Source organism: Mustela nivalis (genome assembly GCF_964662115.1).
Source record: "Mustela nivalis genome assembly, chromosome: X".
NCBI classification, from domain to species: domain Eukaryota; kingdom Metazoa; phylum Chordata; class Mammalia; order Carnivora; family Mustelidae; genus Mustela; species Mustela nivalis.
The window spans coordinates 102494747-102510666 of NC_139040.1; the positions used below are offsets into that span (position 1 = coordinate 102494747).

At 37.8% G+C, this 15920-nt stretch overlaps 1 protein-coding gene across 1 annotated transcript in view; it reads right to left on the bottom strand.

The window, feature by feature from the left end:
• CFAP47 (cilia and flagella associated protein 47) overlaps positions 1-15920 on the bottom strand; it is a 525406-nt gene that overhangs the window by 457141 nt on the left and 52345 nt on the right. The window contains exons 12-16 of the mRNA XM_082717915.1: positions 15291-15477; positions 15097-15193; positions 6878-7094; positions 6327-6568; positions 698-828 (exon numbers count right to left, since the gene is read on the bottom strand). Of these exons, the coding sequence (XP_082574041.1) occupies positions 698-828; positions 6327-6568; positions 6878-7094; positions 15097-15193; positions 15291-15477 (874 nt within the window). The remainder of the gene's footprint in view (positions 1-697; positions 829-6326; positions 6569-6877; positions 7095-15096; positions 15194-15290; positions 15478-15920) is intronic.

The window sequence follows — 15920 nt, forward strand, 5'->3', positions numbered from 1 at the left end:
TCATAGCTGAAAGATTTAAAAGCATGATCATGGCCTGGAGACAAAGATGAGATTCAGTAAAACAGCAACTGGCTTGAGTTAAATTACTGAGAATATTGGGAGGAAAATTTCATACACAAATAAAGTGGATTCTTCGTGATTACGAAGTATGAAGTTAAGGCCTTCTGGGCTCTACCACAAAAACAAAGTTAAAATTACATGCTGCGGCCTTAACTTTACTCATTTTTATTATAAAAAGTATACTCTATAAAATTGGAATTTTCTGTATCTCCTTGCTATGTAAATTATGTGGACCATTTCATACTGAATTATTAATTACCACTAGAATTCTAACAATACAATAGGACAAAAATATAATTTTCTCTATTTTTCCTTGGTTTCTGTTAATAAAATAATTTCATTTCAGGTGACCCCATGGTATTGTATGTTTATAGAGGCTCTAATGAAAATCTAGTATTGCTGGCACAAAAATCTTGGATTTGTGAGTTAATTTTAGGTAACGTAACACTTTTTTTTAGCAAAGTCTTCATTTATGATAGAGAAGTAACACCAAGAAAATGGTAACTCAGTTAATATTGCAAGCAGAATGAGTTTTACTAACATAGTACATATACTCAACTATACATACACATATATATATACACCCAACCAATTTAAAGCCCTCAAAATAAAAATCATATCTAAAGGAAATCATTACATGTGCAACACATTTTAGTGTCAGTGTGTTTCCTTCACTGACGTGAAGAACAAATTCTCCCCTTTCTGGAGAACTGAAACCCGGCAGCCATGTTACTTCACATTCCAATGAAGAGTATGGTTCAACCGTGCCTACAGAGAATTCAGAAAGAACAGATATTGACCACATTTTAATTATATACATTTCAATGTCCAAAATAAGAAGCAGCACAAGAATATAATGACATTATAACAAATTATTTATATTAAACTCAAAATATACAGAAATGCTACAGGAGATTATCAAGTGAGTACAGACCTACAAGAGTTTGATTAAAATCTAAAACACATACCTTATTTTCTAATTTTATAAGGTGGAACAAAATATTTGATAAAAAGTATGACAGTATTTAGCAAAATGTCCCCCTCTTATGTTTCCCAACACTCTGACATAGTTGTTAACATCACTCATTCAGTTTTCAGAGGAAGGAATTACAATTATCAGAGGCTTTTTTTGTTTTAAAATGTTCACATCCTTGGAGATATCACCTCTGATATCCTCTGATGTAACTATTAGTAATTAACACATTTTTATAATTCAAATGTATTGAGAACCCAGGAAGTATCAAGCATATTTGATGTGAGCTGCTTCATCTGTTTAAATTCATCATTTTCTTTGGAGTAAGAAAATAATACTTAATGGAAAGAATGACTTAGAAGTTTTATTCATCTTATGCCATCAGAAGGCCACAGATTGGTATTCCAGGACTGCCTTAGCAGGATGACGATGGCTTCAAGGAGCAATGATCCTTCTAGCTTCCTACTACCATTCCATACTATGTTGGCTTTCATCCATGTAGGAAGGTATCATAGAAGAGCGGTTATAGAAGCACAAATTCAGGGTGCCTGTGTGGCTCAGTGGGTTAAGCCTCTGTCTTCAGCTTAGGTCATGATCTCAGGGTCCTGGAACCGAGCCCTGCATCAAGCTCACTGCTCAACGGGGAGCCTGCTTCCCCCTTTCTCTCTGCCTGCCTCTCTGCCTACTTGTGATCTCTCTGTGTGTCAGATGAATAAATAAAATCTTTTTTAAAATAAATAAATAAATAAAAACACAAATTCTAGGTCAAAATCCATGGTTCCAATTTCAGCTCTGCCATTTTCTAGCTGAGACCTTGGAAAATTTATTTAACACATATCACAGAGCCTCCTTAGACATAAATGGGGATAAACAGCTGTATGTAACTCAGAGAATTGTAGGGATTAAAGAAGCTCATATATGAAGAAGTATTTCAAACAGTGCCTGGCACCAAGAAGGAAGATAGAGCTAAAAGAAACCGCTGTCCCTATCTCATTGTCAAGAAAAGCTGGGGAAAAGAGATTTCTAGACATGAATGTTTCCCCCCCCCCGAAAAAAAGGGGTCATCTTAGGGGAATGGATATCAGATATAGACTCAGCAATATCTATTACAATAGCATACAGATATGAACAAATAACTATAGATGACATACCAAAGACACAGTGAGAGTAGGGAGGGGGAACCTAAATTAGCCCAAGGAAGGGGAGGAAACTTCATTATATAAGATGGCATTTGAACTGTGAAAAATGAGCAGAAACTCTGCAGAAGGACAAAGCCTGGGGGAGTATAAAAGTTGAGTGACCATGCTGGAAGAGAATGGTGTATCAAAAAGTTTGATTGGAAGTAACTTTGAGAAAGCAGATTCAATACGATCTATAAAGACACCCAAGCATGCTAAGAGTTGAGAGGAGCACAGGATTATAGATCCATGCGGAAGGGTCAGCTTGGGGTAATTATCTTCCCTTCCATCAGCACGGCTATATATTTTTCTCCAGGAATATTATATTATCAGGAAACAGGGGAAATAAACCAAACAGCCACACTGAGCAAGGCTGGGATTGGCAGGGCAGGTTCTATATGGCCAAGGGTCTTTCACCAAAAGACAGTGAGAGCGAACTGCCAAGTGCGAGCACTGAGCAGATTCAACAGCTCAGTCAGATGAAAGACAACACGGAAAAAAAACACAAAAAGCACAAACATGAATAGTACCTAACAAAAAAGTCAAATAAGAAACCCAATTCTATCTTAGAAAACATCAATGCACTCTTTTTTTTTTTTTTTTTTTTTAAGATTTTACTTATTTATTCCTGAGGGACAAAGAGAGAGGGAGAGGGAGAAGCAGGCTCCCCACAGAGCAGGAAGCCTGATGCGGCACTAGATCCTGGCACTGGATCCCGGAATCCTGGGATCATGACTTGAGCTGAAGGCAGATGCTTAACCAACTGAACCCCCCAGGCGCATCATACCAACCCACTCTTAAACTCTCCCTCTACAATATCCATGACTCAAATCCAAATCCAAAATATATCACACCTCAGGAAGAAAGCACAATCACAACATAAAATTTAATTTAGAACTACTCACTTTAGTTTACAAAAATATAGACAATGACAGCATTAAATGTATTATTCAGAATGTAACGCCAATATAGCAAAAGGGATATAAGAAAAGCAACGTAAGGAAAAGTTACTTTCTGTTTTAACAAAGAGGCAAAACAAAACTGAGTAATAATTACATGAATATTCTGAACAAAAGGAAAATGACATAAGAAAAACCCATGTATATAATATAAATTATGCATACTTTCTTCAACACTACATGAAATAGATTTGAGTACTTTATTATTTGTGTCCTAAAAAAAATTCAAAAGTACTTAAAGCCTAATGGTATTGCTCAAAAGTATTGTATTTGGAATTAAATGTCTTTGTGTTTTGTGCTTTGATTGAAAAATACAGCAGATGTCATAAGCCACCAAAAAAATTGAAACACTAAAATCTTCCCTATAAAAATAAGAATTCTAACAATTAGGAGAAGCATAACCAGCATTCAAGTTCATAATTATGAATCCACTTCTCTTTTGTCAAATCAAGCATCATCACTACATTTCCACAGCAGGCACCAGGGGAAAGCCCCACCCATTCCGCCCTGGTTTGGATGGAGAAATACAAGGAAAAGTGCCAAACACTATGCTTTCCAGACACACTCCGTGCCTTATCATGTGTTTAACCAAACCTGTAACGAATGTAGATAATGTAACTACTACAACGTGATGCCTATTTTCAACTAGAGAAGGTTTATCCAGAATCTCTGAAATGTGCAGAAGTATTCTCTCTCTTGTCTGATTATTCACTCAGTTTTTCTCTAGTACCAAGGCAGGACTCAGGCTTACCCGTGCTAATCATAAAAAAAGAGTCTGGTCAAATGAATCTGCCAGAAACTGATGGAAGTATAACTTTAATGCTTAATAAACTATAATCTGGGATTTGTTTAAATCAATACACATTAATAAAAAGATTAACTATGGCTGTATCAATTATTTCCAACCCAATGAAGGTACAGTACTACTTTACCACTGTATAGATCGATGAATATATCCATACTAAAATTAAATGAATTTAAATTAACGCTGAAGCTCATTTGTAACACTCCCTGTTACAAACACCAGTGGACTTACATAAAAATCACGATTTGGAAATGACTGATACTCAAAAGAATATATACCTATGGCAAGGTTTCTATAAACCAGTACTTCTCTGTGATTGGAAATATAGTCTATTTAGACCCCAAATGATGAATATTCCTAAATTAGAAATAAAGAGGGAGAGAGTAGAAGGAAGAAGGGAAGAGCATAGGGAAGGAAGGAGGGAAGGAAAAAGAAAGGTTAGAAGCAGGGAACAAGTAATTGATAGTGGGGATGGCTGGCTAGATGCACATGAGGCTATCACTACTCTGAGGACATTTTTAGGAAAAAAGTCCAAACAGAATTAGAAAATTTTCATAACCACGTAACTATCTAATTCTTTGACAACCACTCTTTGCCAGTCTTTACAGAAGGAGTTTTCCATACATTTACTCTTTATGAGATGTATTAGTCTCTCCATTTTACAAATAAGGAAACTAGTGCTTTTAGAGTACTTTTCTCAAGATCACAAAACTCAAAGAAGCTAAGACTAACTTTGAAATCAGTTTTATCTAACCCATAAGTTTTACTTCCTTTCAAGCAGATTATAAAACACCACATGAGTCACTGCCAATACAAAAATATAGATCCTTCCAGCTAGCTGAAAAGGCATAACGTATATATACATAAAATAAAGATACTATATAGATCATTCAACTTGTTTGGGTTTTTTTTTTTTTTTTGAGAGAGTTCATGCAAGTGGGCTTGGGGGACAGGGGTGTGGAGGAGTAGGGACAAAGGGAGAGGGAGACCATCTCAAGCAAGCTCCACGCTCTGACATGGGGCTCAATCTCATGACCCTGAGATCACGACCCAAGCCCAAATCAAGAGTGGGGAACCTAACCCACTGTGCCACCCAGATGCCCCTTCATCATTCAACTTCTGACTTGCCACCTTATTTCTTTAAACGATAGCTTCTGTCCTCATGAGGTCCTCAGAGCACATCACAATGATGTCTGCAGAATCTGACAGGCTACTAGATAACATATTAGCAATTTCCAGGACGCAGGCACATAATGTGGAATTACAGATTCTGGGGAACAGCTGAAACAAGGTTAACAGGACACTTAACAAATATTTGGAACCACTAAAAACAGTAAATCAGAGATTATTTTCTATTAGTTAAAAAATTAATTATTCAAATGACAGGGTTTTGTTTTTTTTTTTTTTTAAGATTTTATTTATTTACTTGACAGAGAGAGACACAGTGAGAGAGGGAACACAAGCAGGGGTAGTGGAAGAGTAAGAAGCAGGCTTCCCGCTAAGCAGGCAATCCAATTTGGGGCTTGATCCCAGGACCCCAGGATCATGACCTGAGTTGAAGGCAGCCGCTTAATGACCAAGCCACCCAGATGCCCCTTAAATGACAGTTTTAAGTTTTTAATTTTATTAACTGGATTTTATTACCTATATTAAATATTGACTATAAAGAATTTGTGAATGCTTCTAAAATGATTCACAATACAACAAAATATAAGTTATTCTGAATCATATCCTGTCACTGCTATCAAACTAAAACTAATCAAGACAATACTGTGTTGTTCATCAATATCTGTGAAGATTTATTTTGTCAACTTGGCTATACTTGGCCAAGCTATGGTATCCACTTCTTTGGTCTGTCTAGATATTGCTGTGAAGGTATTTTTCAGATGTGATGAACATTTTAATCAGTAGATTTTAAGTAAAGATTACCTCCCGTAATGTAAAAGGATCTCATCCAATAAACTGAAGGCCTGAAGAGAAAAGAACTGAAGTCCCTTTGGATTCAAGTCTGCAACATCAATCCCTTCCTGGGTCTCCAGCCTGACAGCCCACCTGAGTGCCCACACAACTGTCTGAGCCAATTCCTTAAAATTAATCTCCTCCCTCCCTCTTTCCCTCTCTCCCTCTCTACATTTCCTATTGCTTCTATTTCTTTGGAAAGCCATGATACAGGATCCATATTTTCAAATCAAATTTACATATTTAGGTATGTAAATATATATGCCCCAATGACCATGTCTGATTTGCTTCTATTTTTAGTACCATTATACAGTACATACTCAATAAATGAGTATTGCCTGAGCACATGAATAAATGAGTATCTAAATCAAACAAATAGGATAAACTGTTACCTTTAGCTGGACGAATGGAAAATGCCATTCCTCCTTTTGTGATTACTGGCTGCCATTCAAATTTGGCAAAATAATTCTGATGATTATACAACCCCACTGTCCCCATAAAACATGTTTTCACGGAGAAGCCTTGTGGTCTCAATACTAGCTCATTAGAAGACAGCTCAAGCTTTACTGGCATGACAACTGCCATTACAAGGATATGGCCACCAGGTATATTGTTCACTGTAAAGGTGAAAGACCTGTAACACAGCAAAAGCAGTCAAACTTCATTGACAATAGCTATCTGCAGTTACAGAATTCAGTTACATATAAAAAGCATATATTATTGACTAATGCCCACAATTAATCCTTAGCAAGAAAGACATCAAAATATTTATGACAGACTACCACTGAAATATCAATCTACAAATCTACAAATTGATGCACATATAGTTTCTGTGTTTGCAGACAAAACATGACATATTCAACAATTACTGAGTTAAAAAAATACATATTCTACAAAAGGGCATTTTGATTCTAGCATACAGAAATTTAAAAATAAATCCTACTTCCAAAATTTTCCAACGGTGGGAGATTCAAATACCATCGATATATAAGTACTAGCTGTAGGCGGAATCACATATGAAAATTGGTTCGTTTTCTGAAGTTCTTCCAAATTAATATCTAAGTTGATCAAAATATGCATAGGTAGCATATTAATAACGTGCAGTAGACGAGTATTTGTGGAGTTCACACAAATATCACCAAAGTTAAGGACAGAGGGCCCTGAAAAAATGAAAAATTATTAAGTTTAGTTTTGGTTAATGTATTCAGTAATTTTAAATTTCCATACTATATTTTCACCAATTAATTTATAAAAAATGGAACTTAGAAAAATATTTCTTATCATATCATAAGTTACTAACCAAGATTTTTACCTAAATGCCCATATTTGGCATTTGGAGATTATTGGCTAAAATTCAATATAAATATATCCTAGTTATATGGAAAATTGTATTGAAAAATTATTAAAACTCATAACTCATTTTAATATGTGAATCTGCATACTCCAACACCTTCTCCACTTCCATCAATACATTTATGTTCATCTATCCAGAATTTACAGAAAATGCTAATTTTCCCATTGCTCAATACTTAAGTTTTCCCTTTTTTTTTTTTTTAAGATTTATTTATTTTCTTTAGAGAGAGAGCATGAGGGGAGTTTAAAAGTTTTCCCTTTAAAATGACAGAAGTTTTTATATCATACAATTTTAATAAGTTTTCTATGTCTCTTAACAACTGGATTTGATAGTAACTGACATACAATAAGTTGCCCATGTTTAAAGTGTAGAATTTCTTTTCTTTTTTTTTTTTTCAAGGATTTTATTTATTTGACAGAGAGAGACATAGCAAGAGAGGAAACAAAAGCAGGGGGAGTGGGAGCGGGAGGAAGCAGGCTTCCTACAGAGCAGGGAGCCCGATGTGGGGCTTGATCCCAGGACCCTGGAATCATGACCAGAGCTGAAGGCAGATGCTTAACGAGTGAGTCACCCAGGCACCCCAAAGTGTAGAATTTAAGTGTTGACATGTATACACCTATGAAACCATCACCACAAGGAAGAGAGTGAACAACCACCACTCAAAAGTTCTCTTGTGCCCCTTTATATTCTCTTCTTCCTTAATTCTCAGTACCCCCCCTTCCCAGACCCCCACTCATGTACATTATGTCACGGTAGACCGGTTCACATGTTTTAGAGTTATAATTTAAAGAGTGGAATAATGTAACATGTACAGTTTTCTCTGGTTTCTTTCGCTCTACAAATTCCCTGGAGATTCATTCAAGTTGTTTCAGGTGTCAGTCATCCATTCTTTGATATTACAAAGGGGTAGTCCATTACAAATGACCGTTCCCTCACTTGTTGAATGACACCTGGATTGCTTGTAGGTAGTGGCTACTACAATTAAAGCTGCTAAAATATTTGTACACAAGTATTTGTTTGAACACATGATTTCATTTCTTTTGGACAAAAATCTAGGAGTGAAATGCACAGATCATACGGCAAATGCATGTACAGACGTGTAAGAAACCGCCTAACTCTTTTGAAGTGGTTGTATAATTTTCCACTCTGCTGGCAATGTATAAGAGTTCCAGATCCCTCACATCTTTGGCAACAACTCAAATGGTGAGTTTTTGTTTTGAGTTTTTTTGTTTTGTTTTGTTTTTAACTTTAGCCATTTTAATAGATTTATAGTAGTATCTCGTTGTGGTTTTATTCTGTTTCCCTAATGACAATAACAACATTATGTATCTTTCTACATGTTTATTTATCCTTTGTATGTTATAAAAACGATCAAATAAGCAATTATGATTACTCTTGAAATAAGAAGAAAAAGAGCTTCAGCAAAGAAAGTGAATACCCAAAGAAGAACTAAATAGAAACTCTAAGATTAAAAAATACAGTAAGTAAAATAAAAACCTCTTAGATATGCTCATTAACAGAATGAGAGGACAGAAGGAAAAGTAAGTTAACCTAAAGAAATATCAACAGAATTTATCCAACCTGACAAACAGAAAGAAAACAGACTGAAAAAAAATTAAGAGTCTTGGACACCTGTGTAACAAAAGCAGAAGGTTTAAAAATCATGTAAAAGGAGCCCCAGAGTGAGAAAGTAAAGGGTGGAGGGGACTGGGAAAATATCTGGGAAAAAATAATAGCTGAAAAATGCCCAAATGTAGAAAAAAAGTAAACTTTCACACACTAGAAGCTCAGCGAAATCTAAACAGAACAAATAAAACAAACAAACAAACAAAACCATGACCAGACCTTTGAAAACTTTTGAGAACTAAAGATAAACTTGTGAAAGTAAAAACAAAGAATCTTGAATAACATTTCAAAGTCTTGATATAACAACATTTATATCAAATGTAAATGACACAAATGCACCAATTAAAAAACACAGATTGTGAGAATGCATGCAAAAGTACTATATGTTGCCCACAGGAAACTTACTTCAAGTACAGTGACATAGATAAGTCAAAAGTAGAAACAAGTAAAAGATAAACAATGCAAAGACTAAACAAAAGAAAGCTTTGATAGCTAGATCAGTATCAGACAAACTACACTTCAGAGCAAAGAAAATTACCAGGGACAAAGAGGACCAAGAAAGCTTAACAGTCTTAAACGTGTATGCACCAAGCAAGGGAGCTTCAAAATAAGTGAAACAAAATTGACAGAATTAAAAGGAGAAATAATAAAATCTACAATTATAGTTTGGGATGTCAATCACCTTTGTCAATAACTGACAGACTGTCTAGACAAAAAAGCAATAAGGATTTAGTAGAAATGAATACCATTAACTAATTGGGATATAACTGACTTTTAAAGAATACTACATCCAACAATAGCAGAATACTTCTTTTCAAGTCACAAGAACCTTCAACAAAAGGGACCATCCAGGGTCACACTTAACAAATCTTCAAAAATCTAGAAGAATTAAATACATACATGTGTGTACTTTGACTAAATGAAATCAAACTAGAAAACCATAGCAGAATAAATCTTGGAATTAAATAACACACTTCTTCTTTTTTAATATTTTATTTATTTATTTGACAAAGAGACCACGGGGCGGGGGGAGCAGGCCCCCTGCTGAGCAGAGAGCCCGATGCGGGGCTCAATCCCAGGACCCTGGGATCATGACCTGAACCAAAGGCAGAGGCTTAACCCACTGAGCCACCTAGGCGCCCTTAAATAACACGCTTCTAAATAACTTGTCAGCCAAAGAGAATGTTTCAAGGAAAATTAGATAATACAGTTGACCCTTGAACAATAAGGGTTTGAACTACATGGGTCCACTTATGCATCACCACCTCCAATAAACATGTATTTTGTGTTGTGATTTAAAAGTAAGGAAGAAGCACCAAATGACAAGCCAAGGGAAGGCTGGGGAAAGATCTAGAGAAAGCTGGAACAGCAAGGCTCTTTTCTGATCCAGACACTCCCCACCTCAATACCTGTTCATTTAGGTCTTGAAATGAAGAGCAAAGGGGCACCTGGGTGGCTCAGTGGGTTAAAGCCTCTGCCTTCAGCTCAGGTCATGGTCTCCGGGTCCTGGGATCGAGCCCCGCATCAGGCTCTCTGCTCAACAGGGAGCCTGCTTCCCCCTGCCCCCCTGGCCTGCCTCTCTGCCTACTTGTCATCTCTGTCTGTCAAATAAATAAACAAAATCTTTAAAAAAAAAATGAAGAGCAAAAAGGAATGGCTCTGGGAAGGGATTCTCGCCAAAACAACAGGGCCCTTCACTAGTGGGAGGTGACCAGGGACCACTAAATAATAACCTTCCCCCCACCCCTGGATAAAGGGATCTGGGAGAACATGGATGTATGTTGGGGCGGGTGGGGAGGGCAGGGCAGGACAGCACTAGGGAGAAGCTTGAATTGGACAATGGAAAGGGGCCCTATACATGGTGCTGAAAGTGCTTCCGGGTGGGGAGTTCATATTGTCAGGTAACTGGCAGCTCAGCACTTGGCAGTGTTTTTCCTGAAACTGTGTTAGAACTCCATAAAAGGGGTCAGGTAGAACAACTGACTAGAGAAATAGGTAAAGGTGATCTGCCTTCCCTGGTTCTCTGCACTTGGAAGGAGGCTTCCCATATTCCTGGGTAGAGAAGCAAGAAGCTGGTGTCACTCCAGGATCAAGCTTTGCGAACTTCGGGTGGAAACAAGGCGATGGGTGCCTCATTCTACTACTGTACTTGTACTGTAAATGTATTTTCCATTTCTTATCATTTTCTCTTTTTTAAAGATTTTATTTAGGGGCACCTGGGTTGCTCAGTCGTTAAGTGTCTGCCTTCGGCTCAGGTCATGATCCCAGCGCCCTGGGATTGAGCCCCACACTGGGCTCTCTGCTCAGCGGGAAGCCTGCTTCTCCCTCTCCCTCTGCTTGTGGTCCCTCTCTCCCTGTGTGTGTCTCTCTCAAATAAATAAATAAAATCGTTAAAAAGGTTTTTTTTCATTATTTATTTGAGAGAGAGAGAGAGAGTTCATACACACAAGCAGGGGTCCAGGATGGGCAGAGGGAGAGGGAGAAGCTGACTCCCTCCTGAGCAGGGTGCTCCATGTGGGGCTGGAACCTAGGACCCAGGGATCATAACAAAGGCAGACACTTAACTGTGAGCAACAATACTCTTTGCACAACATCCGATGTAACCCAAACTGTATAACAGTTTTCTCTTTTTCTCTCTTTTTTTTAAAGAGTGCATTTATTTATCAAGAGAGCACATGTGTGCCCAATCAAGAGAGCACAAGAAGGGGGAGCTGCAGAAGCAAAGGGAGAAGCAGACCCCCCAACCCCCCAAGCAGGGAGCCCAATGCAGGGCTCGATACCAGGACCCTGAGATCATGACCCAGGCTGAAGGCAGCTGCCCAACCGAGCCACAAAGGCACCCCTCTTTAACAGTCTTCACTAACTGATTCAGTTAATCTCCAAATCTTCTACTGTGTCTCTTGACAATCACTTTTTTTTGAAAGACAGAGAGGAAGCCAGGGAAGGGCAGAAAGAGAGGGAGAGAGAAAATCTAAAGCAGGGTCTAAGCCCAGCATTGGACCCCAATGTGGTGCTTGACCTCAGGACCCTGAGATCATAACCTGAGGTGAATTAAAGAGTCAGATTCTGAACGAACTGAGACCCCCAGTGATCCCCACTTCACTTTCTAAAATATAAATACAGAGCAAAATTTTCTGAAATTGTAATCTCCACTGATAGTGCCAGTCCCTGTTCTGTGCAAAGGTTCAAAAAACACCTTCAAGGTATAAAAACGAGCGTGATACAAAATTCCTACCATCACCGTTGTTGACCTTGTAAATTCACACAGGGGCCTTGTCCCCAGGAAAAAGGTCATTATTAAAATACTCAGGATACCAGGTGAAGAAGGGAAAGAAGCTGGTAGAGGATTTGTAGAAGAGAAACTGGGCATAGCCTTCTAGCTTTGCTCCTTTTGAATTTGTATAGATTTGCATATCTGATTAATCAGTCAGCAATTTGGAAGACACAAAGCATGAACCACCCAATAATGAAACCTAAGTCCATGGAACTACAAAGCCCTGTACCTATCACATGCCTGGCACAAGAGAAGCACAGTGAATGACATTTAACCTGAAGTGAACTGCATCCACAACCCCAGACAAGCAATGAACTAATGAGTTCCCAGTCTGCCAAGCCCAAGGGCCCCACTGTCATTGTGTGGCAAGGAGGTTTAGCTCTGGTGGGAGAATCCAACTCTTTAAGCCAGTCCATGTCACTTTCCCCAGAGCCAGATCCTAGTTTGGGTATTTCCCACAGCCCTCGCTGATCTAAGACTTGGCCACCGACCAACCAGAGCAAACCATCACCACCCAGATATTTAAGCACTTCACACTGTGTTTCCTCTGACCTTGCACCTCTTCGCCTATCGCCTTTAGTCTAGATAACAAAAGAATAGGTATTTGGTGTTCTGTGCATTGGGTTCTCCAATAGAGGGAGAATCAGCACATCCATACCTATTAATCCTGCCTAGAATGAAATGGAAACTTCCTCTGCAGTCTAGTTCAGACTACTATTTCTTTAACAATAATCATCCTTTAATAGGCTTGATGAAAATGACCTAGAGAAGAAAACTGTTCAACACTGCTGCAAGGCAATTGTCACTTGTTTTTCCATTTTTTTTTTTTAAGATTTTATTTATTTATTTGAGAGAAAGAGTGAGTGAGAGAGCAGGAACACAAGCAGGGAAGGAGGAGAAGGAAAGGGAGAAGCAGACTACCTGTTGAACAGGGAGCCCACTGTGGGGCTCGATCCCAAACTCTGGGATTACGACCTGTGCCAAAGACAGACACCCATGCACCCCTGTCACTAGTCTCTTAACTCATGCCTAGGGTTGTTGTCAAAACAATAATTATCTCAATGACAAACATCCAGAGACGGTCAACACCATGACCTGAGGTTTCAGTACTGGTTGGGGCAAGCAAGAGATCAGAAGCAAGACAAAGTGGGTCTTAATAAAATCCAGTTTATACCCATAATAACCAAAGCAATCTTGAAAAAGAAGAGCAAATTTGGAGGATTTACACTTAACCGATTTCAAAACTTACTCTAAAGGTACATACAGTATCAAAGACAGTATAGATCTGTCATAAGGACAGACATACAGATCAGTGGAACAGAAAGGAGACTCTAGAAACAAACCCTGATATATATGGTTGACTGATTTTCAACAAGGGTGTTAAGGTAATTCAATAAGGAATGACAGTGTTTTCAACAAATGATGCTAGGACAATTGAACAGCCGCATACAACAGTATGAACTTTGACTCTTAACTCACAATATACATAAAAATTAATCCAAAAGGAATTGTAGTCCTAAATGTGAGATCTAAAATTATAAACATTATAGAAGAAAACAAGGGAAAGTATTTGTGACACTGAGTTAGCTACAGATTTCTTGGGTATGAAATCAAAAGCATAATCTACAAAAGAAAAAAATTATAATAAAAAAATTTTTATCGATAAATTCAATTTCACTTCAAGTAAAAACTTCTATCCTTTTTTTTTAAGATTTTATTTATTTATTTGACAGACAGAAATCACAAGTAGGCAGAGAGGCAGGCAGAGAGGGGGGAAGCAGGCTCCCTGCTGATCAGAGAGCCCGATATGGGGCTTGATCCCAGGACCCCGGGATCATGACCTGAGCTGAAGGCAGAGGCTTTAACACACTGAGCCACCCAGACGCCCCAAAACTTCTGTGCTTTAAAAAACACTATTTAAAAACTAAAAAACAAAAACAAGCCACAGACTCTGGAAATCATATTATCTGATAAAGGACTTGTATCCAGAATACATAAATAATACAACTCCACAATAAGAAGGCAAATGTTCAAATTAAAAATTGGGCTAAGAATTTGAAAGACACTCCTCCAAAGGAGAGATACATTTATGTCAATTTAAATGCATGAAAATATATTCTACATCTTAGTCACGAGCAAAATGCAAATCAAAACCACAGTGAGAACATTTCACACCACCAGGACGGCTATAATCAAGAAAGACAGAACATAACATCTGGTGAGAACTTGGCGTAATCGTAACTCTCGTGCACTGTTGGTGGGACTGTAACGGTACACTCTGGGAAGTTTTTGGCAGTTTCTTGAAATGTCAGACAGAAACTTAAGATACAACTCAGCAATTCCACTCCTAGGAATCTAACCAAAAGAAATGAAAACATATGTTCACTTGAAGAATTATATGTGAACGTTTATAGCAACATTATTCACAATAGCCTCAAACTGAAAGCAGCTCATGTCCATCAACTTGTAAATGGATAAACAAAATGTGGTACTACCATAAAATGAAATGCTATTTAGACATAAAAAGAAAATATTTATACCTATTTATACCTACTGGATGAACCTCAAAAGCATTATGCTAAGTAAAAGCTTCAATATACGAGAGACTACATATTATACAATTCCTTTTATATGAAATGTTCTAAAGAGGCAAATCCACAGTGAGAGAAAATTGATTACCAGTTGCCTGGGGCTAGGGGTGGGATTTGGGAGTAAGTACATACAGTCCTGAGGGTGATGGCAGCATTCTAAAACTGAATTATGATGATGGTTGCATAATCCCATAAACTTACTAAAATTCACTGACTAGCATACTTTAAACAGGTCAATTTTATGGAAAATAAATCATGCTCCAATAAACCTGTGTTAAAAAAAACAAAGGCTTTAATAGTTTTTTATAGATCCTTACCAACAATTACTTGATGAATTTGCTTTGGCGTCAAAATTAAGCTGCAATCATGTTTTTCATGGGGCGTGGATGGTTCTGATTTAAGTCCTTTGAGAACCTGTGGAAAAATGTTACTCCAAAATTAATTCTGAATGTTACCAAAAGATATTTTAAGAATTCTCATGACTCAATGAAATATAAAATATTGCACATGCCTTTCTTTTCAGCGCCTTCGTCTCCTTGGAGTCTATATTTCTGGTATTTAGTAATTGGTTAGGTTTGATCAGACACTTTCCTGAACACAATTCCTCTTCTATTTCCGTTTCTGAGAGTGAGGGTGACTTTAGACCCGATGCTGGCTGTAATCCTATGTCTGTATCATTATATGAATACATGCATTCCCTATTAAAATCATAATAATATCTAATTGAGGCCAAAGGTTTTAGAAAATATACTGGCAAACCCCAACATTCCCCATAGCTCATGCTGCTGCTACCATACTCAGAACCACTTACAAAGAATGGTGCACTAATCTACACAAAATTACCTTCTGCTGAGAAGACCCCATTCTCAAAGACCTCACCAATGAAGGCGTGCCCACCCCACCACAACCAAGGACAGCTCACCATCGAAGGCTGATACACAGCACAAAAGATAAGCCCTTAAAAAAAAAAAAAAAGAGAGAGAGAGGAGAAGCCCCTTTGGCTCAATGTAGGAACATCTATGAGGCACAATTTATGCTTCAAGAGACCTCAAGGTGAGTGTAAGCCTCACCTGAAAGACAACATTTCGCAGTTCCCTCCCCTGCCCTATCCTGCTTCCCTCATCTTGTTCTCCTAAAAGAG